Raw genomic sequence first — 20,832 nt, 5'->3', positions numbered from 1 at the left:
TGAATGTTGTAGGTGTGTGGAATGGAAGCATCACACCTCCAAAGCTGCTTTAATGGAGCTCGAAAGACTGTGGCTGAAAAACAAACGCTTGGCAATAGGAGAAATATAAAACCAGAGAGAATGGTGCGGTTGGATTGCACTTGGGAAGCTGCTATTAGACACTGTGACATGTGGTATTCATATAACTACAAAATTTAACACACGGTGGTCAGAATGTTGCCACCAAGTATTCTGCATCTTAATATAGGTGGGAAGTGAAGTTTTTAACCTTTGTGATGATATAATTCAGCTATTTTTAGAAAACATGTTCCAGCATTAGATTGCACATCTGTTTCTGATCCATGGGTAAGTATAAAGCAGCTTCTACCCCTAGACCAGTGCCCTCAGCCCACAAGGCCTAGCCATTTGCTCCTAGTGGAGCCTTGGCTGACACTGTGGGTCCCTGCTGTGCAGGCTCTGGTGTCCTGGGGGTGCACCCGCTCTTCTGCCACAGAAAACTTCCCTTGCATCCTCTGTCGATCTGTCCGAGTCATGGGGCAGCCACCCCACAGCTGGTGTCACAGCTCCTGCATTTCCAGCTGCCAGTGCAGCTGATTTTATTCCCACTGTAATGGTGGGTGATGGACCCCTCAACCCTGTTCTTGAATCTAATAATTACACATTGGTGTACATTTCAGAAAAACAAAGTTTTAAGAGAAAGAGCTCTTAAACTAATCCCAACTTAAAATCCCTTCATTTTGTAGCCAAGTTTGTAGCTTCATTTGGGTTGGCATTTTGTCTGTTACGAGGCTGGATTAGTCAGCGTTAGTGACATCTGCATTGGCTTCATGGAGATGTCAGTGAATGATGTACAAAGGTAATTAACAATTCCCATTTCCAGTCTTAATTGTTGACAGTGATTTAGTTCTCATCTGCAGTTTGATTCAGGATGCCACAAGCACCGTGGTACAAGACATCACCCAACTGTTGATGAGTTACACTTCAATATGTTCTTTTAAAGTCAGAAAACACAGTCCTGGGGGGTCTAATCCTGTCCTCCCATAGGGGCACTGCCTAAACGTGTGGCTCATTAACGTCCAGAGAGAGCGCATCTGTGTCTGTAGCCTCTGCGTGCTTGTTTGCCTTGCATCTTCAGTGCTTCTGCCAGAAGCTGACGCTCCGCGCAGAGCGGGTAGGGGTCCTCCTGCTGGGGACCACCGCAGTGTGCGCTTTGCCGTCAGATGGCGCTCCAGGCTCACGCTGCGGTTCTCTTCCTCTGCTGCTGTCTCCAAAGGGCTCCGCCAAGGAACAAAAGAACCAGGTTCTGGTTTACTCCATTTCAGAGAGGAAATGCAGCAAGAAGAATCTCTTCTGAAAGGCACATAACCATCTGTAGGCCCAGCTCCCCGCCAGTTACAAACAGGCCTAGCAACGGCATTGTTGCAGAGTGAGTCTGCAATACAAGGCTGTGAAAACAGAGGGGAAGAAATCCTATTTTGGGGTGATAAAACCCTGTGTAATGATAAACTAACAGTACGTGAAACAGTGCATGGCAAACTTGTGAAACGTGCAGTCTGGCAACTTTGCAGCTCAGCAGCATCTTAAGAAGGCTCCCGTCTCTGGGATCTTTTACCTTAAATCTAACAGCATTGATCTGCGTTGTGTGCTTCTGTTGTAATGCGACTGCAGGCAACGTATGGACCTGATGGACCTTCTGGTGGGAGCTCTGGTTCTTACTGTGTCTTCATGGGTTAGGTGCAACAAAATAAAGTTAAAAACAAAGATCAGGTTTTTTCATAACTTTAATGGTTTTATTCACTTTCCGAAGCTGAACAATAAGAAACAGAGAAAATCTGTGGCAGAGTTTAACTGGAACTTCAGCAGGAGACATGCTGCCTTAAGGGAAATTGTAGCTTCAACTCTTGCTTGAGATCTCTGTGCACTGTAATTAATGCATAGGTTTAGGAAAGCAGAAAGGTTGTGTCAAGATCACGGCCCAGGTAGAGAGAGACCTGAAAGACTGAATGATCATCTTTTATAAATCAAATGGGGAGATGACAGCAGGTTGTTAGAAAGGTTTTGTTCTATTTTTGAACATGGCAGGAATTTTCTGCAGTAATAGCAAGTTTGGCATCAGAAAGGGCCTTGTAAACGTTGCTGTTAACCCCGGGAGACAGCAGTGCTTGACAGCAGGAGCTATGTCATGCTAAATTAGAAAGGGCTTGAACCCAGCCCAGAGCCCCTGTAATGCCTCAGAAATCAGAGTGTGTTGATCTCAGTGTGGCCTGTCTTTATCTTGAAATAATTCCTCCACTTTGAAGAGCGAGGCATTTCAACAAAAGCATCTTTCTGTAGTTCCCTCTCTGGTTCCTCCCTCCCTATTCAGCGCTGGTGACAGCAGAGAGGTTTCCACGACAACAAGCCGTGCTGTTGCCTCAGGTGACAAACTACAGCTTCAATAAATAACCGCTGAAAATAGCTTCAAACAATTAATTAGGTAATGGAAATGTTGTTTTAATAGGGCTTAGATGCTTTGGATGTAGTCTATAGACCAAATTCTGATCATGAGTGTCTACAATCAAAGCTGAAGCTACCACCTGCAGGTCAGGATAGATGTCTCTGCCTGAATACCCTAAGAGCCATCTAGTTTTAGAACTTCAAGTTCAAAACATACTCCATCAAAAGGATGCAATGCAAAGTGAGTTTATTTCCTTTTGGGGCTAAATTCTGTTCAAAGCACATTCTGGAAGGAAACACATTCAAGTAACTGACCGACTTGACCACCAAAGCAGCCCACAGCTAGCACGCTGTTTGTGTGCATGCCCTGCACTCACTGTGACAGGCAGGTGATGAGCGCTGCAAATGGTTTTGCAATAAATGGATTTTTCAGTCTTCTCTTTACAGAAGGTGCCTTCCTAGAGTTATAAACACATGATTCATAAATCTCTCCTAATGCTGCTTCTGGTAACAGTTCAATTGATCTTTAATCGTTGTTTAAAATGTGAATCTCCATGGGAGTACTTCAGTCCTACAGCCTCAAGTTTCTCTAGCCCAGGGTGGCTCTTTTGTCTTGCAGCTCAGAGGTAACACAGTCTTTAAGTACAGATGGGTACACAGAGTATGTGCACATGCCTTATACCGCAGTTCTCATATAGCATTGCGATCGGTGGTCATCCTGGTAGAATTCATTTGCTGCTTTAATTTTGCTGTAATTATTACAGTAAGTTTCTCCTACTGCATCTTTAGAACAAGATAGACAATAGCGGCTACCTTCCTTCATCCCATGGCGCCTGTGGATTATACAAATACTTGCACTTGCAATGCCATGTGTGCTCCTACTCCCTTCAGAGGCTGGTTATGGATTGCAGGTAGAGGTTAAGACCTGCATTTCTGTGCAAACAACTGTCAGTCTATGGATGAGGGGCTCTGTACTGCTCCTCAGTGTTCTCCTCAAGCAGCTCCCTTTGAGGGATTATTCACAGCCATTTGTTTTCAAGAAATGAAGATGCCCTTTTAGGTCCCTTTGCAGTGTGCTGGGGTTTACCCTGGTGCTGCAATGTGTCGTCACACAACATGGATCAGGTAGCTGAGAATAATGTTAAATGGAACATAGTGTGGTGAGACTTCCTTTACAGAGCATTTTGGGGGCAGAAAATGGTGGTTTGTCTAAACTGACTTTTGCAGAAGCTCCACTGGGTTTGTTGTAACTTTGTCAGGTCCAGGATGAAATCCAGGTTTGCTGCAGGGGTGGTAAGAAAACCTCACAGAAGCTGTTGTGTGGGGTGTGCAGTGCAGGGCCTGTCTCTGGTCTGCCATCGGCCCAAGTCTGTGGAAGAAGAGAACTAAGGGAAAGGTGTATCTGAAGACTGATATTGAAGGTGTTGCAGTGGAAGGAAGAAGGTTGCATTTCTAAGCTGTACAAATCAGGTCATAGATGCTGCATCACAGCATCTCGGGTAGGACAATCACAGGCCTGTTCCTGTGTCACTCTGAGTTTTCACTCTGGGACTTCTTTATTTCCCCTTGGAAACTCTTGGAGATGTTGCTTTGGCTCACACGGGGGTGAGACCAATAAAAACCCCTCAGGGTGTCTGCAAAAAGATGCCTTTTCTCTGCTTCACTTTCTGCGAGAGGGCAAGTGATGCAGGTATGAGCCATAACAGCACCTGAGTCATGTATGTCGGGAAGGGGGAAGATTCAGGCGGGGTCACTTTGGTGAGTGGATGTGCACAAGGTGGCCGTGTCCCTCCTGGTGAATGCATGGAAGGGAGTCGTGTCTTGTACAGGAGAGTCGCCTCTTTGTGGTAGATGTGTTAATTGAAGGTTTAAACAGTTCAGCTGCTTTCTTAATGCATTGGTGGTTGCTAAGATACAACCACTCCAATTCTGTAAACCTTGCACTTCAAATATAGTGTATTGGCAAATAGGGCTTTCTTCTCTGATAGCAGAGAGGGAGATTACAGGGCACTTACTGTTACACTGATGAGAAACTGCTCCTGCAGCCTGCAGAAGTGGCTATGCTTGCCCCAGTGGTGGGAGTCAACAGGATTTTAGTGGCTTCTGGCCACTGGATGTGGCCCAAGGAGGATGCTAAAGGGAGAACATGGAGAATGTAGGATGAGCTGGAAAGAAAGGTAACACAGGGTAACAGTTAGCACAACAGACCAGGGTGTGTGCTGGGCAAGGGTCTGTGGGGACAGCCTGTGTAGAAGGATCAAGGGAAATCCTTGTCCCACACTTGGGCTTAGCCTCAGGCTGCAATTGACCTTCCTGAGCAAGAACCACTCTTTTATAACTCAGGAGAGTTTGGGTTTGGGACTGGTTTGACAGGACCTTGGGGATAAGCTGTGCAAAGAAAGATTTCCTGCAGCTCTACAGAGCGATCAGGAGATACCAGATTTAAAAGCAGCTCTGGGTTCCTGGATACTCATTAGCAATATTACAATAGCAGCATGAAATAGCCAAACATTTTACAGAGAAGCCTAGGCTCATACGATGTGTGGAGGAAGGTGGTGTAAACCAGTACAGCTGCTCTATCGTTTAATTCTAGGGAAAGTCTTTACCTGCTGAGGTTGCAGAGAGCATTTTGAGCATGCTGATAGAGTACATTTGATGTAGCAACATTTATCTGGGTTTGCAGATCAATAGACATGAGAAACAGAGAGTGCAGCTGTCCATTGCAGAGGGGTGTTAGCAGAGATGTCACAAGCTGATAACAGAACCAGCAATGCTCTCCTTCCCACCTCTTCCAAGGCACGATCCAAGATGTGCATAAATTTGCTGTGAGCGTTGTCTCCTGTGTCACAAAGGGGTCACAGTGCCGGTATCTTGCCTATCTGAGAGAAACCTCTGCTTCCTTCTGCATCTTCCCACTGACCTGCAAGGGAGCCTGTTCCAGGGCTGTTGGGGATGTTCAAGCCTCCCCAGGATGAAATGAAAGCTAGAGCCTGCTGGGGCTGGGATGTTGACACAAGTCTTTGACAGTGGGGTCTCACTCTGGTGTCCTGCCCACGGCAGCATTTATTGTATAGGTAGAGCACAGACAAATACCAATCTCTTTGCTCCAAACCTGACACCCTAATTCCAGTTTCAACTACTTATCACTTATCCTTTATAGTGAATTTTTCCTGAGACTTATTCCTCCTATTGGAGAAATGACATCAAATGACAGCCACAAAAGGTGGTGAGGGGGTTTCTGGAGTTCTGCGAACAAAGTACTCCTCTCCCTAGAGCACAGTCAGTTTGTTACCCTTGGTCCTGTATGTATTCAGATGTGTTGGATGAGGCTGCTGCAGGAGACATACACATGCTATAACTATGATTATTGCTGGTTTTAAAACAGGGAGTGGCTGTCCAGCAACCCACCCTTCGATAGTCGCTATTACAGGTTTTATTCTTGTTAGTGCCCATGTTATAAAAAGAATACATAGCATCACCACACTAATTAAAATAATTGCTTCATGGAATTGTTGGTTTAAGGATCTTGTCCCACTCATTGACTGACTCCACTTGGCAAACAGCAAGCCAAGTAATGAGCTGTGCCTTGCCTGGCTGATCCATATTCATGGCAGCTTTTATAGCCAAGGAGTCTGCTCAGTCAGGTGCTTCACGTGAAATGCTTTGCATCAGGGGCCAGATTTAGGATCTCTGATTTAGGATCAGATTTAGGATCAGGGGCCAGATTTAGGGGCAGATTTAGGACTGCCTAAAGAGCTGTGCTGGCTTTCACATGAATATAAGTTTGATCCTTGTCCAACTTCAGAGAAAAGGAAAAAAACATCCACTTCTAAGAAAAGTGTTTTCATGAAGGTCTCCAAAAGCAAACATCTCCAGTATGCACAGCAACCGGTCCTGTACACAACAGCCAGGCTTACCTTGGCTTCACAAAGCCAAACACCTTGTCCCCAAGCATCTTCTGAAATTAGACCCAAGTTTTTGAATCTCACCCACTCCAGTCATCCTGTTGCATTCTGAGGTTTTACCGCATAAGCAAGATAAGTGAATTCATGCTCTAATTTTAGACCTAATGCCATTTGCTGAGAAGACTGCAAATGGAAAAGGATTACTGTTGGGAGTGGGAGCAAATTGCTGATCATGATGTTTGTTAGTGAAAATTGGACATAGAAGGCAAACAATCCTTGTACTTACCCTCTCATTGGGGATTAATAGCCACAACCTTGGAAGGCTCCAAAGGACTTAACTGCCTGAAAGCAAGATGAGTTTGCTGGCTGCAAACAGGAGAAGCAGGTGGCTCATGTCAGTACCCCCTTTCCAACCATAAAGGGTTAAATTTCTGTATGCAGCTACTAAGTATGAGTGTGAAAAATGCACAGAGTTTGCCATCTGGCTCCTGCTCCTACTGGGTGTTTAGGGATGAAAAGGGGAACTGGGAAGGTAAATAGGGCATTGCTTGAAGTGTTGATTTTGAGCTGAGATTTCGCTCTTCAGTGCCTAGCCATATTTGTCCATCTAAATGAGTGGGATTGACTGTGTCTTCCCAAAGAAGGGGGGGGGGGGGGGGGAATTAGCATGTAAACTGTGGGGGAGCTGTGCAGAGCAGCACACTGCCTAATACAACAGCTGAGGCATATTTACTCTGGTCTGCATCCAGGAAAAGGACTCAGCCTTTCAGTGTCTAAAGCGTGTGTGCTAATGGACATGTGGTTTCTCGCAGCCCAGGGCCCCATACAGAGCATGCAGACAGGTGATATCACCATCAATATGGTGATAGGTGCTTTATAAATATATAAATATAAATAAAATATGAATATAAATATAAATAATCTCAGCCTTAGCTGAGATTCAAAGGAAGAGTCCAAAATCTAGGGCAAGCATGGGAGGGTCAGGCATCACTGGGAAGTGAATGCTTTCCTAGCTCTAAGTGTGTGTGTGTGCGCCACTTTTTCCTCTCCTTATTAAAAACCTCTTTATGTATGTATTTATTTTCCCCTGTTGTAGAGGTAGAAAGGAAGCAGGGGCAGAGGGGAAGGGGTGGAACAGGGACACTGCTCTGCTGGTAGCCCTCTGGTTTGTCACCTGGGCCAATGTCTGCCTTATTTAGGAGGCCAGGCCTGGACACATCCCAGATGTGCCCTCATGGCCTGCTGTGCTAGAAGGTCCCCAGCCTGGCCAGAGATGACACCAGTGCCATTTTTTACCCTATATTTGTGTGTGTCCCTTCACGTTGCACATGTCCCTCATTCCATCTGTAGGAAACTGAGACACCAACCTCCTTAAGTCTATGTTAGGCTATGAGCAGGGGAAAAAGCTGGTCCAAGGGGTAAATCAAAAGTGTTATCTCCAGTTCTGCTGTAACTGTCTTCACACACTCATCATAATGCTAAACCCCCAGGTTAGCCTTGTTCTGGGCACTGTGTTTACCTCTCTACTTGCCACACCACCTTAGGTTCACATAGCAGTATCTTGTCCTGTGAGTCCCAATCCCTGTGACTCTTCCTCCTCTGTTAAAAGGAGATAAACAACCCTTTCATGTCTAGCTTAAAAATAAGCTGTGTCTGGAAGTCATCTATTTATGCCTTTTTGGTTGTAGTTTTATTGAAAAAGCTGGTATTAACATATTTATATTTTTATTCAACAACAGTCAGCTAATTTGTGCAACACAAAGAATGCAGCCATGAACAACAGCTTTCAAAACAATCAATCAGCTTTACCAACTTTACCATCACTTACTCTACACCACTGAAAGCTCAAATTAAAAAGAAAAAGAAAAGTTGGAAACGCTCACAATGACGATGTTAACTTTCCATACATTCAAGAAACCAGGAAACCGATCTGCAGTAGAGATGTCAAAGGCAGGAACGGAATACTGGTCTTTGAAAGGTTTCTATTTATTTCCTCTATAATCACTTCATGGTATTTTGGTTGGGCATTTCATTAGTTCTATAAAGCTCCAAAGATATATTTCTTTCTTTAATTTTAACGTTCTTTTTGGTACCCAAAGCTGTAACAGAGTAAGGTACTTCAAATTAAAAACAAAAAAACTGTGGTATTTATTAAGATCTGCTTTATAATAAGTTATCTATAGAACTTGAGAATGTTAAAAGCTAAATATATGTTTTACAGTACTTCTAGCTGTAAATGCCAGTATGATCTGACAGCATTATTTTTACTTGTTTTTGAGCTGCAAAGGTTAATGGAGGAGGCCAAAAGTCAAAGAAATTGTGACACCCTTGAAGCGGTAGTTTGGCATTAACAAGTTTTCTATACAATTTACCACATTCTTAAACCTTTTTACAAGTGAGGGGAAAAGAAAAGGCAATTTTGTTAAATTTCATTCGAATAAATATGTACATGTACTGTCCATGCCTGCTACAGCATATACTGTCTTATAAACGCTCCCAATTCCCTTTCAAATGAACCTACACATTTCATACTGTATGTTTGGTGTGTCTGGGAAGTGATGCACGTGGGTTTGTGCTTCTACACACGAAGTACACAGCATTGATCTAGAAAACTTCCAAGGTACAGAGTTCATGTGTTGTGTTGTCATATAAAAGCTTTGTTTTATTAGTTCTTGTAAGCAGATTTTCACCCTTTCCACCCAAAACAAATTATAAAAGCATGCAGATCCCTTCATTGGTACATTCTCCACTTACCAAGAAATCAGTGCATAATGGCTTAGAGATTTATTTTTTCTGAGGAGTTTTAACATGGGCAGATTAACAGGTCACGTGACTTGTGCTCTTTTATTCGTGGTTTGAGGAGAAATCCTTTGGGATATTAATTTTTCTGCCAGAGCTATTAGGGATGCAGCAGAACTTTCTTTTCCTGGATTAAGAGGACTCCCTGCCCACTGCACTGTTCTCATACCATTCCTGCATGTGCAATACCAATTGTGTGTACTTTCCCATTTATCCATCACTACTCATTTTAAACCAGTGATAGATCTAACAGTATGTATGTGGAAGGTTTGGTTGGGTTTGGAGCTTTTTATGTTTCATATTTCTCCAGGAATAATTTTGTCTCCCAGCAGTGGACTCATTTAAAAGTGTTAAAATTCACTGACAAGTGCTGCATCTCGCGGCACCATTCCTTTTACAGTTACATTGCCTGTATTCCCCAAGGCCATGACTAAAATAACCACACTTGCAATCAACAAACGAGGGACTTTCTGAAGTGTCTAGCAGTGACATAACTTTCTTCCCACTGAAGCTGACTGCTGCCTTCAAGGACAGCACTTCTAGCCAAGGTTTCCAGAACTCCAACCCCCAGATGGCAGGATGGGTTTGTATGTCAACTGCCTGGCTGTGTCTGACCAGTCTGAAGTGGCAATACCAAGTTTTTACATAGTCCTCCACGCGATGAAGGTACTTGTTATTGTTTTGAATAGGGCAAAGAGATCTATGGCGAAGAAACTACTTAAAGTAAGCCAGCTGAGTAACTATACCAGTCTGACACTTACTTGGGAAGTTGAAGCACAAAGCAATGTGAATAAATAAACAAACAAGAGGGTGTTGTAAAGAAGTGAATGGGATAGGTGAGACAGGGCAGCTTTTCACTGGCAGGGATTCTGCTTCCAGGTATAAGTGTCATGAGGCCACTCCCAGTGTGCCACATAGTCTAAAGGAATGTTGCTATTCATTCACCCAAACAGGCCTGGCTTAGCTGAAAGAGGAAAATGTTACTGAAAAAAGTAATCAAGAGACTGAGGCAAAAAGCTCTAACAATGTGGTAAATGCTGTGGACTGCAAAAGCAGGCGGGGCACTGGAAGAGTATGGCCCTGGGAGCCATTGAGACCCTTGAAAAGACTAACGGGAGCTGAGGAGCCTCAGCCCTCCTCAGGAACACTCCCAAAGTGAATAAATACCCCTGTTTGTTTAAAGGAACCAATACAGACCACAGTACTGGATTTGCAGTCGTGCCTTTTACTCATACAGTTGCAGTGATGGAAAATTAGAAGTAGTTGGCTTGCCATCAATAAAGATACAGGCTGAGGGATGAAAGGATGCAACCTACAAATCCCACCACAGAAGCCACAATTTTTTGTGAAGATCACATCCTTCTACAACTCTCAAGAGGCTGGTTTGTAAATATAGAGGGATATTGATAAATCTAGTGCATTTCTGAGTTCACTTTATCCTGAAATATGTACAGATTGTTTGTCGCTGCTATAGCAATGATGTTCTCGGTTGGGTGCCATGCTGTGTGCAAGATCTTCTTAGTAAAGTCCAAACTGTCAACACTGATGTCATCTTTCCTCCTTTTGCCTCCAACGCAGACCCTCCGGGGCTTGAGAATAGCTCGTGGTTTGCTGCTCTCTCGGGATGCCTCCAAGGTCACATCCCTCTTGGTGTTCCGGTCAAACATTCGGAAGAAGTTGTTGTATGCACCGGTCATTATCACACTGCAGGGAGAGAGAAAGAACAAGAACAGAGTTAAACAGCATTGTGGGAAGTCAACTTTGATGGGCTCAAGACAGCTGAGCTTTGACCTCAGAATGAGGCAGTTTCTGGCTTCAGCTAGGAAAAGGACATAAAACAGGAGTTTCCCCACTACTCCCCAGAGTGTACAGTTTTCTACCACTGTCTTCCCCTTCCCTTCTAGAGTATTCAATGAAAGGTACAGTTAACCTGAAGCATGCAGGAATGTAAGGACCACAAGATCATGAGAGTAACTTCATAAGGCAATAGAAGTAATATGTCCTAAAAAGTTATTTTTAATAACCCCTCAGCTTTTTACAAGTTATTACACACAGCTACAGGTTGGGCAGAGAAGAGATTCAGAGCAGCCCTGCGGAGAAGGACTTGGGGGTGTTGGTTGATGAGAAAATGAACATGAGCTGGCAGTGTGTGCTCGCAGCCCAGAAAGCCAACCGTATCCTGGGCTGCATCAAAAGGAGCGTGACCAGCAGGTCAAAGGAGGTGATCCTGACCCTCTACTCTGCTCTTGTGAGACCTCACCTGGAGTATGGTGTGCAGTTCTGGTGTCCTCAACAGAAAAAGGACATGGAACTGTTGGAACAAGTCCAGAGAAGGGCCAAGAGGATGATCAGGGGACTGGAGCACCTCCTGTATGAAGACAGGCTGAGAAAGTTGGGGCTGTTCAGCCTGGAGAAGAGAAGGCTGCGTGGAGACCTCATAGCAGCCTTCCAGTATCTGAAGGGGGCCTATAGGGATGCTGGGGAGGGACTCTTCATTAGAGACTGTAGTGACAGGACAAGGGGTAATGGGTTCAAACTTAAACAGGAGAAGTTTAGATTGGATATAAGGAAGAAGTTCTTTACTGTAAGGGTGGTGAGGCACTGGAATGGGTTGCCCAGGGAAGTTGTGACTGCTCCATCCCTGGCAGTGTTCAAGGCCACTTTGGACAGAGCCTTGAGTGACATGGTTTAGTGTGAGGTGTCTCTGCTCATGGCAGGAGGGTTGGAACTGGATGATCTTAAGGTCCTATTCTATGATTCTATGATTAAGGATCACTCAGCTCTTGTCTTTCCCCAGAGCTTTGCCTTTTCTGACAGCTGAGATTTACCATGATCCCAGAAAAAGCCTTAAAAAGAAATTTCCATGTATTTCAAACATTTTGATACACTAACAAGATTTACTATTGAATTACGTATTGTAATGAATAATTTGAAGTGTTTCAAAAGGTTGTGAAAAATGACAGAGGTTGCACAAGTTAATTCTTTCCAGAATAAACCAATTTCCTTTCTGAGGCCATAGACCTTGCAGGTCTCAACACCATTAAAATTTGTATTTACAATGCTGCTTAGAAATAAATACATTGATAAAGAGGATTCTGTCATCTCTTCTGTGAAGTTCGAATGAAGCTTCAAGTCAGGATATATTTCTGGATCTGGGAGAAAGGGACAGAAAACGTCCCTCGATCTGTATACAAATTACCCCATTAATCAGCTTGTAGTTTGAAATAATGGATTGCCAGTTGCTTCGTTCCCGCAGTCCCTAGGGGAGGATATTTTTGTCACTAACTTTAATGAATTCAGGATTTCATCCATGGCCCCCAGGTTATTGGATTAGCATAATCATGGGTTTCAGAGCCTTGCTCGAAAGCTCATCCCCTGTGAACTTTTTCCATATGCAAAGACAGGGCCATGCTCAACTCTCCTGTCTCAGCTGCAGATAGGGAGTCTTTTCCAAATTTCCATTCTGGAACTGGGCATCCACCCCAAACAGTCAGGTCTCCACAGGAAAAGCTGCACAGTTCCAAGACTCAGGCAATCAGGAACTATTTGCCTTTCTAGTACAGCCCAACAGAGCATATTTCACCTGCTTCGCATTTAATAAACTAAAATCCATCTCAAATGACAGTTGCTTTAGCACTCTGCTGTTGTTTCCCACTTGGGGAGAAGCTGTGTTGAGCAGCACACTGGCCAGGAAAGCACAGCATATGCAGTCATGGGAGAATTCAAAGGCATAAACTCTGCACCATACAGAAGCTCACTAGCTGATTAGATTAGATGCTCCTGGATTTAGGAGCTGTCTTACACTATGTGCACAGCCTCCAGCCAGTGTTGCCTTGATCTCATTTGGGGCCATTAGGAGCTACTGTAATACAAATGAATAATGCACTGAAAATGGCAGAAGTGGGAGCTGTGCAGCTAGCTGCTCTTACCCTACAGCTACTGACAGACAGCAGCTCCGCTCACTTCAGAGCCACTGCGGGGTAACTAGAGCGGGTGAGCTGGATTTGTACACTGTGAATCACTAACAGGACTGCCAGCTCCATCCTGCTTCCATGTTTGCTGATGGCATACTGGAGTGTGATGACAGCTGATTCCACACTGAGCTTGTTACAGCTCCTGAAGCGCTAAAGAAGACTGCTTCAGATCAGAAAGGTGTAGCACAGAGACAGAGCATACACTGCCCTCAGCAACAGGTCACCTCCAGCCTTCACCCTGTCGGGAGGCTGCTTTACTGAGGCCTCCAGGCAGCACACCACTGGCTGCTCAGTCTGGGGATGAGCTACAGACTTTGGCCATGTGCAGCTGCAGCTAGCCCTTGGGGTGTCTGCAGTGAGGTTTCCCTTACCTTCACCCCATCCGCAAAGGCCTGTCACAATCCTGCTTAGTAAGGCACAACTTAACATCCCCACAGGCAAAAAAACCAAGAGTCAGTGTGACAGCTTGATAAAACATACCCCAGAAGCTGCAGAAAGCCTATGGATCAAGATGAGTGCCCATTTCAGAAACTGAATCAACAGCAGTAAATCTAATGTTTCACTCCCTCCAAATCACTGTGTCTTGTCATTTACAGCTCCTGCTGTAATGGTTATTCACAATGTGAAAAAGTCGCGGCTATTTCATATCTCAGCGCTAGCACACACAGTTTGTGATTCAAAGAGCCCAGCTCAGCACTGTAAGCTTTCTCCCCTCAGGCAAAACTTGGAATCAGGTTCATAACACTGGAGCACCGTAGGCCATGGGCTGCAGAGCTGTGGTTCCAGGGCAGTGGGGAGCATCGCACTTATGAAGGCAGGAACTGTCAGGGGAGCAGTGCTCATGCAGGCAGAGTACCAGCGCACCAAATGCACAGAGTGGTATTTGTCAAGGATCTTATTTTAGGAGGTTTTGCTTGCAGTAAAACTGCCTTTACAGTCCATTTGCTTTTTAATTTCTTGAACACTCGCATCTTTTTAGAAGTCTGCTTTCTCCAGTTGGATTTACTGCAGTTATTTTTTTTAAACATATGTAGATGACTACTTTCCATGCTCGCCCTGTTTTTCTGCAGTTTAATGGCTCAGTAAAAAATAGCATTATGTAAATGAGAAAGTGCCCATTCTTGTTCAAGGTCACAAACACAGATGGATTATAACCTTACCTGCTGCTTAAAATAACAATAAAAGAGAGTGAGAACTAGGTGCAAGCCTGCAATTTATTCCCGTTCAGGAAAATATAATGTGCAATAATGGAATGTATGCAATAAGGAGAGGTTTATATACATACATATATTAGAATAAAAACTGTAGTTGAGTACAGGAAGAGTTTGTTCTGTATTCCCAGACCCTGCTCTGCACAGCAGTGTTATGACAAGTGCTTGTACAAAACCCTTGCAAGTGAGGCTGGTTCAAGAAATCAAACAAAGCCTCTCCCCCAAAATGTCTCTCATTAATTCATACGTGTGCAAGGAAGCAGCCCATAAAAGCTCTGCCTAATCACCTTCACTCCTGTTTGTAAAGCATGTTAAAAGTTGTGCTACCTGTGGTCAGAGGCACCATGATCTCAGCCATGCAGGGGTGATTAGGATGCAGAACACACTCCAGTGCATTTTGAGGAGCAGCACACTGATAGCTCAGGCTGGAGCAAAGCTGCTGATTGACAGAATGTGCCCAGCTCGAACCACCACAGCTACGGGCGGCACGATTAAAATATAACTTTCAAAGAGGCAAGAAAAGCAAAAAAAAAAAAAAGCAGGAAAAAACCCCAAATGGCAGTGACATGGCTGCCGCTGCTACACTTTACACACTGACAGCCTAGCTGGTGCTCTGAAAGCCATCTCTAGCCACCATTCTGTTCTTTTTGCTCTTGCATCCCCTCCAACCCTGACTCTGCCCTTTACCGCACTTTCCAGGTAGGTTTCCCTTCCCCTTTCCTTCTTTCTCCCCTCCCCTTTCTCCATTTCTCTCTATCCTGCTCTACACTTCTTTAAAAATACCCTGTTTCACTCTCTGCTGCTACTGAAGTATCCTCCTTAGCTCCATCCTGTTCCCTGCTCTGTCCTGCCTCTTTTGCTTCACTTCATCATTTCCCTTTCTCTGCTTCCCCCCTCCTTCCCAACCTCTTCATTTTACTTTTGAAGGTCCCACTGCTCACCCTCTCTCTGTAATCTCCCACTACCTCCTGCCTTGATTACTCTCACGCATTGTGTAGCTTGCTCAGCTCTCAAGGGTTTGTGGCTTCCATCCTTCTTTCATCCTTCCATCCGTCTTCAGCCTTCATCCAGCTGAAGGCTGGAGAAATGAGCTGGTGGGAGGGTCTCCTTTCTCATCACATACAAATCACTGGTAGGTATTTGATAGTGCAGGTTGTGGCACCAGAGAGGTTGGGATGCTGAGAGATCCGCAAGGCCAGGCTGGCCATATACCAGCTTACCATGGGGTGCAGGTAAGGAGAAGCACTGCTGGTTGTCTATTTTGCAGAGCTGCTATTCTTGCCAAGGGCTGTAAAAAAAGGGTTTGCACGCACCCATGTGTGCAATCTGCTTTACAGCTGGGCAATCACAGCACAGGCCTTGATGGCCTTTTGGCAAATTCCCTACTTCATCAACCTTAAGGGCATCTGAATGGGATTACATCATTTGTACTAAACTGCAATGAGATCTTCCATAACATTTTGGAGCACTGAGATTTCATCAAACACGTCAATCATGAGAACTGGCGTATCTGTCTTTCTCATATCTGTTATTCCCATACTTTGCTTAGATTTCTTTATTGCAAGCCAAGCTCTTAGATGTCATCTATGCTGCACACAACAGATTTTATTGAAATTGTTCCAGTCAGCTGCCTTCCGGGATGTCAGGGTTTACCCTGAAGCTCTGGGAGTATCAGCTGGAACTAAGGCTTGCTTGAAAACCAAACCATACTATTTTCACATTGGTTTGTGCAGGTTTTGGTGTGGTTTTTTTTAAAGACCTTTTTATAATAATTTTTTGGGCTAACTCTGGCCAGGTTAGACTTCCTGGATGCACAGACATTTATTCACCTTTGGATTTCTATTGTCTGGAGAAATTCAGTTCATGTCATAGCTCACCTCCTTCACTGTTGCTTACAAGAGCAAGGAAGCCATGGGATGGTGTGACAGGACTAATGCTGGGCAAGGCTTAAGGACTGGCACACATCAGGTTTAAGGATGACAGAAATACAAAGGCAGTCCAGCTAACCTGCCCCTCACTGTAGATATGGCAGCAGAACATCACTGCCTGAGGCAAGAGAGGCAGAAAGAACGAACTTTAAACCTCCTGGGGAGCATGCTGATGGAAAAGTTTGAGACACTGGACTCAGGGCTGTGGCACTGTGGTACAGCTGGCTGATATAAAACCAGGAATAAGAACAGGGGATCCCCAAGTCCTTCCAAGCTAATATTTGACATGCCAAGCTTCAAGAACAAATGATGTCCTCTAGCTCTCCAGCATGGAGCATGCTGCCAGACAGGAATAGACTGTTAACATCTCATCCACTGGGACTTGCCAATTCCGCCTGATTAGAGTGAAGGCTGACGGATATTCCATGGAATGAATGACAGTTCAGTAGGAAAGGACTGACTGAACAGTTGTATGTGACTTCACTCATCTGCTTACAGCCTATCACTTATCATTATAGTATTCAGAAGTCTCCCTAGAAGGGTTCCCATACACTCATTGATATGAAAACTTAAAAAAAGTAATGAAGGTATTTACCGTGTAGAATTACTGTTATTTTTATCTTTTACTGGCTCTTTAACACACAAACAGCTGCAAAGGTGCTAAATTTTGTGGTAAGACTGAAATAGCAAAATTCATTTGGTTGACAGTGGGAAGAAAACAGCGTCTTGCAGGTCATTATTAAAAGATATGACTATGGAAGTGAATGGAAGAACTAAATTACATTGCTGTATAAATAGAGATCACGTATTCTACATAGTCACGTAATGATGTATATACAATAAAGATGGCATGATTTTAGTGTAATATACTCAGCTAGAGATAATATGTGCTCATCTGGTTGAATCAGTGTAAGACCCCTGCTTGACTCCCCCCCTGACCACCGTTGTTGCCAAAGTACATAGTGATTAATGTGCCCTTCAGCAAATGAGATCGGCTCTGTCTGATTGTATTAGTTCCTGTTCATTGGAGTAACTGAGCATCAATCACGTTCTAATCAGAGCTCACGTACATTGATTTTTTTGTAAACAGCCTCACCATCAGGTTCTATCATAGCCCAGATTAACTCCTCAGTAATGACAAAAAATAATAAAGGATTTTCACCTAAATAATAAACACGTTTTAATTTTTAACAGCAATCCTGTCACTTCAGATTGTCATTGTAGCTTTAAAGTCCCCAAAGATAAAATTAACATGTTAAAAACTGTAGTTATTAGTTATGTAGATATGTGTACACATATATGTGCAGTATACTGTCACATACTGCAGCATCTCTTAAGAGTACCTTTTTTATTAAGTATTGCTTACCCTCAGCAGTAGTCCTTTTAAGAAAACATACATGCCAAGAGGATCAAATTGAGTGACCTTGCTGTCCAAATTAACTGTTCTTTAAGAGTTACTGGTAGCCAAATATAATTTAACACCCACAAAAAATACCATCCTTGTAGTGTGTAGCAAAACAATACAATACTTATCATACACAGAAGCATGAAGCTCAGATGTTCCTCAAAAGATTCACATCAGTGCTGATATATTTGACTCTTAGAAAGAAACAACTAAATTAAAGAGAACCCTTATCTTTTGTCAAATATTGCCAGCTACTCTACTCAACAGTTTCTTACAATCAAGAGCAGCGTATTGTGTTCAGTGACGGATTTGGTAATTGTGCACGACTACTAACGCGTCAGTGTCTTGGCAGTACAATAAATGAAGCCCTCACAATCTAATGTTCCCACTTAATAATTACTCACTGCATTGATCTTTCTGATCTGTCAAGTAGGAACAAAAATATTACGCTTACTTTAAATCCTTATATTGAATAATACTTCTATTATTACCAGGCAACTATCCAGAGACAGGTCTTACAGCACTAATGAGGACGGGAGCACTTCATTTGACTACAGGGGTCTGAGTCTGGGAACAAGTGACCATCCTCTACAATGCACTGGGAATTCCCATCAAAGATAAGTGAAGTGGTTTGAAAGGATGTGAAAATCCCTGAGTGTTGGGGGCTTCGGGGCTTCAAAGTTTCACAACATCCAAACGATTTGATTGTGCTGTTCTTCTGTGCCAGATTTAGGTGGGGGACAGCACTGTCCATATTTCCAATAAATGCTTTAATTTTGGTATTTCTAGTAAGATCAAATTCAAGCAGTAACCAGTCTGCTGAGATAACCCTCTGCTAAAACACCCATTCATTCACGGGTTTGGGGGGTTCAGAGAAAAGTTAAACATAAAACTTCTGTGGGTCATTCCCCCTTCCTGACCATATCAAAGCCATTTCCACAACAACAGCTGGTGCCCAAGTTGCAGTCATAGCAATCTGGGAAGTATTTTGCCCAGTGTGGTCTACTGAATTCATTTAAAATGACCAGCAGTTCGTATCACAGGGGATACTCAATGCTGAGTTAATCCTTGCCAGAAAACACACTACCCTGGCATGCAGACAACAGAGATCGTGGAAGAATATAGTTTTACTTGCATAATAAATGACACATGGTAAAAGTTTATTTATTAGTAAATAAGAGAGAGGGAGAAGGACTTTTGAGAAGGGCAGGTAGTGATAGGACAAGAGGGAATGGCTTTAAGATAAGAGTAGATTTAGATTAGATATTAGGAAGTTCTTTACTGTGAGGATGGAGAGATGCTGGCACAGGATGTCCAGAAAAGCTGTGGCTGTCCCATCCCTGGCAGTGTTCAAGGCCAGGTTGGACGGGGCTTGGAGCAACCTGGTCTAGTGGAAGGTGTCCTTACCTGTGGCAGGGGGTTGGAACTGGATGAGCTTTAAGGTCCCTTCCAACCCAAACCAGTCTATGATTCTACAAACACAGAATCTCTCCATTGGGCAGGTGCAGGAACTGAGCAAAGGAAAGCAGCCCAAAGGGAAGATGCCCCTTACACAGGGTACAGCGTTAGACTTAGTCTGCATTTGTGGAACACAGGACTGGAAGAGACCTTGCTCTGAACTTCCAGGTTCAGACACTTGCATTTTAAGCAATGTCTCATATAACTGCTTTCACAAATTTCCTGAGCACCTTCATCAAAACAGTTGTGCTGCTTACAACTCCACTACTCAGGACCAGAAGACTGCTCTACACTGTCACTGTCTGAATAGGTACAAACTACCTCTAATTTCAAGGCTATCATTACCTGTTCTGTAGCTATTCGCTGTTGTGTCATTCACATCTATTTTAGCTAGATCCTCTTCCTCACGATGATATACCTACTAGAAGGAAGTATAATCTTGGCTTCTCTTTTGCTAAGTTGATCAAAAACAAACTCCTGCCCTCTCCTCTCTTTAGAGCAGCTGTCCATTAGTTCCTCCACCTTGGAGATGAGGGACAAGAAATGTGTAACTGCAGTCCATAGGTCTTTGAATAAGACCCTAACATCATGTAGTTCTTTTTCTCTGCTGGATATCCCAGCCTTCCCCATTCAAAGATCATATCTGCCTTTTTCACAGCTGCCCCACACTCTGTTTCATAATCCTTGCCCAGTTCATGGGGGCAGGCCTGCTACAAATACAATGAGATGAACTGGTTTTCCCTTTTCCAAATGAGATGCTAAGTGAGCTGAAGGCACAGTTCCAGGCCGTCAGCATGTGCCAAACCTTTGCCTCTTGGCTCATAGCATTGCTGAGCCAGGAGTCACTGTGTACCATTCAAAATTGGCTCCTGTTCTCTCTTTCACATGCATTTTGTAGACTGCTAATCCCTTCCACAGTCACCTAGCATATGAACATCTCTGTGAGTTGTTTCCAACTGATAACATGAAGGTTTGTGTCTTCTTTTAACTAAAATCTTCACCCTGCATTATACTCTTGGATTTCATCCATTTTTATTATCCCATTCCTCTTGGCTACTCAGTTTTTCCTGTACAATATTCCTACTTCCCAAAGTACTGCCATAATTTGCTAACATTACAGCATTACCACACTGTATCCTAGCTCGCACTCTCTGACTTGCTGTGCCAGTATTTCTCATTAAAATACTCAACAAGGTTTTATGTCCAAGATAAAAACAAGGAGCTCTCCTTCAGTGCACAGGGAAAGGGACTGCTCTGGTGGAGGTAGGTACCAGAAGAAAACTGTCATTTGGCAGCAGTTTGCAGAGAACCAGTGGGTGCTTGTGGCTGCCTTTCCTCGCTCCCCATTTACAGTAAATGAGCTGAATTTCTGAAGCAGCTCATGGGTAAATAGAGGATCACAGAAGCTTCCTCAGTGTGTTGGCGGGGCTGTGCAAGTTGACAGCATTCTTTTAACTTTTGCAGCCCACTTATAATTTTGGTGAAAACAGACAGAATTGGAAGGGTTTTTCCCCCTAAGGCATGAACCAAGACTAACAACGTATACACCATACGTAAGCAGGTCAGAGGTACAACCCCACCAATATCCAAACACCTTTTATCACCTGAACCTGTGAAGATGCAAACTGTTTAGTGGTTTAGTGTGAGGTGTCCCTGCACATGGCAGGGGGGTTGGAACTAGATGGTCTTAAGGTCCTTTCCAACCCAAACTATTCT

The 20,832-nt window shown here is 43.8% G+C and overlaps 1 protein-coding gene across 7 annotated transcripts in view; it reads right to left on the bottom strand.

Annotated features, from left to right (window-relative positions):
• Positions 1-10,345: 10,345 nt before the first annotated feature.
• The window catches only part of PPP2R2C (protein phosphatase 2 regulatory subunit Bgamma), a 201,242-nt gene continuing 190,755 nt past the window's right edge, over positions 10,346-20,832 (bottom strand). For all 7 annotated transcript variants that reach the window (XM_061468598.1, XM_061468637.1, XM_061468650.1 and 4 more), the window contains one exon: positions 10,346-10,844. In XM_061468598.1, coding sequence (XP_061324582.1) covers positions 10,553-10,844 — 292 coding nt within the window. In that variant the 3' untranslated portion in view covers positions 10,346-10,552. The remainder of the gene's footprint in view (positions 10,845-20,832) is intronic.

The sequence above is a fragment of the Pezoporus flaviventris genome, unplaced genomic scaffold, assembly GCF_033815535.1.
Source record: "Pezoporus flaviventris isolate CSIRO_AGI_PZ_B2104156 unplaced genomic scaffold, CSIRO_AGI_Pfla_v1 ptg000002l, whole genome shotgun sequence".
NCBI lineage: Eukaryota > Metazoa > Chordata > Aves > Psittaciformes > Psittacidae > Pezoporus > Pezoporus flaviventris.
This window is presented reverse-complemented; position numbering and strand designations above follow the sequence as displayed.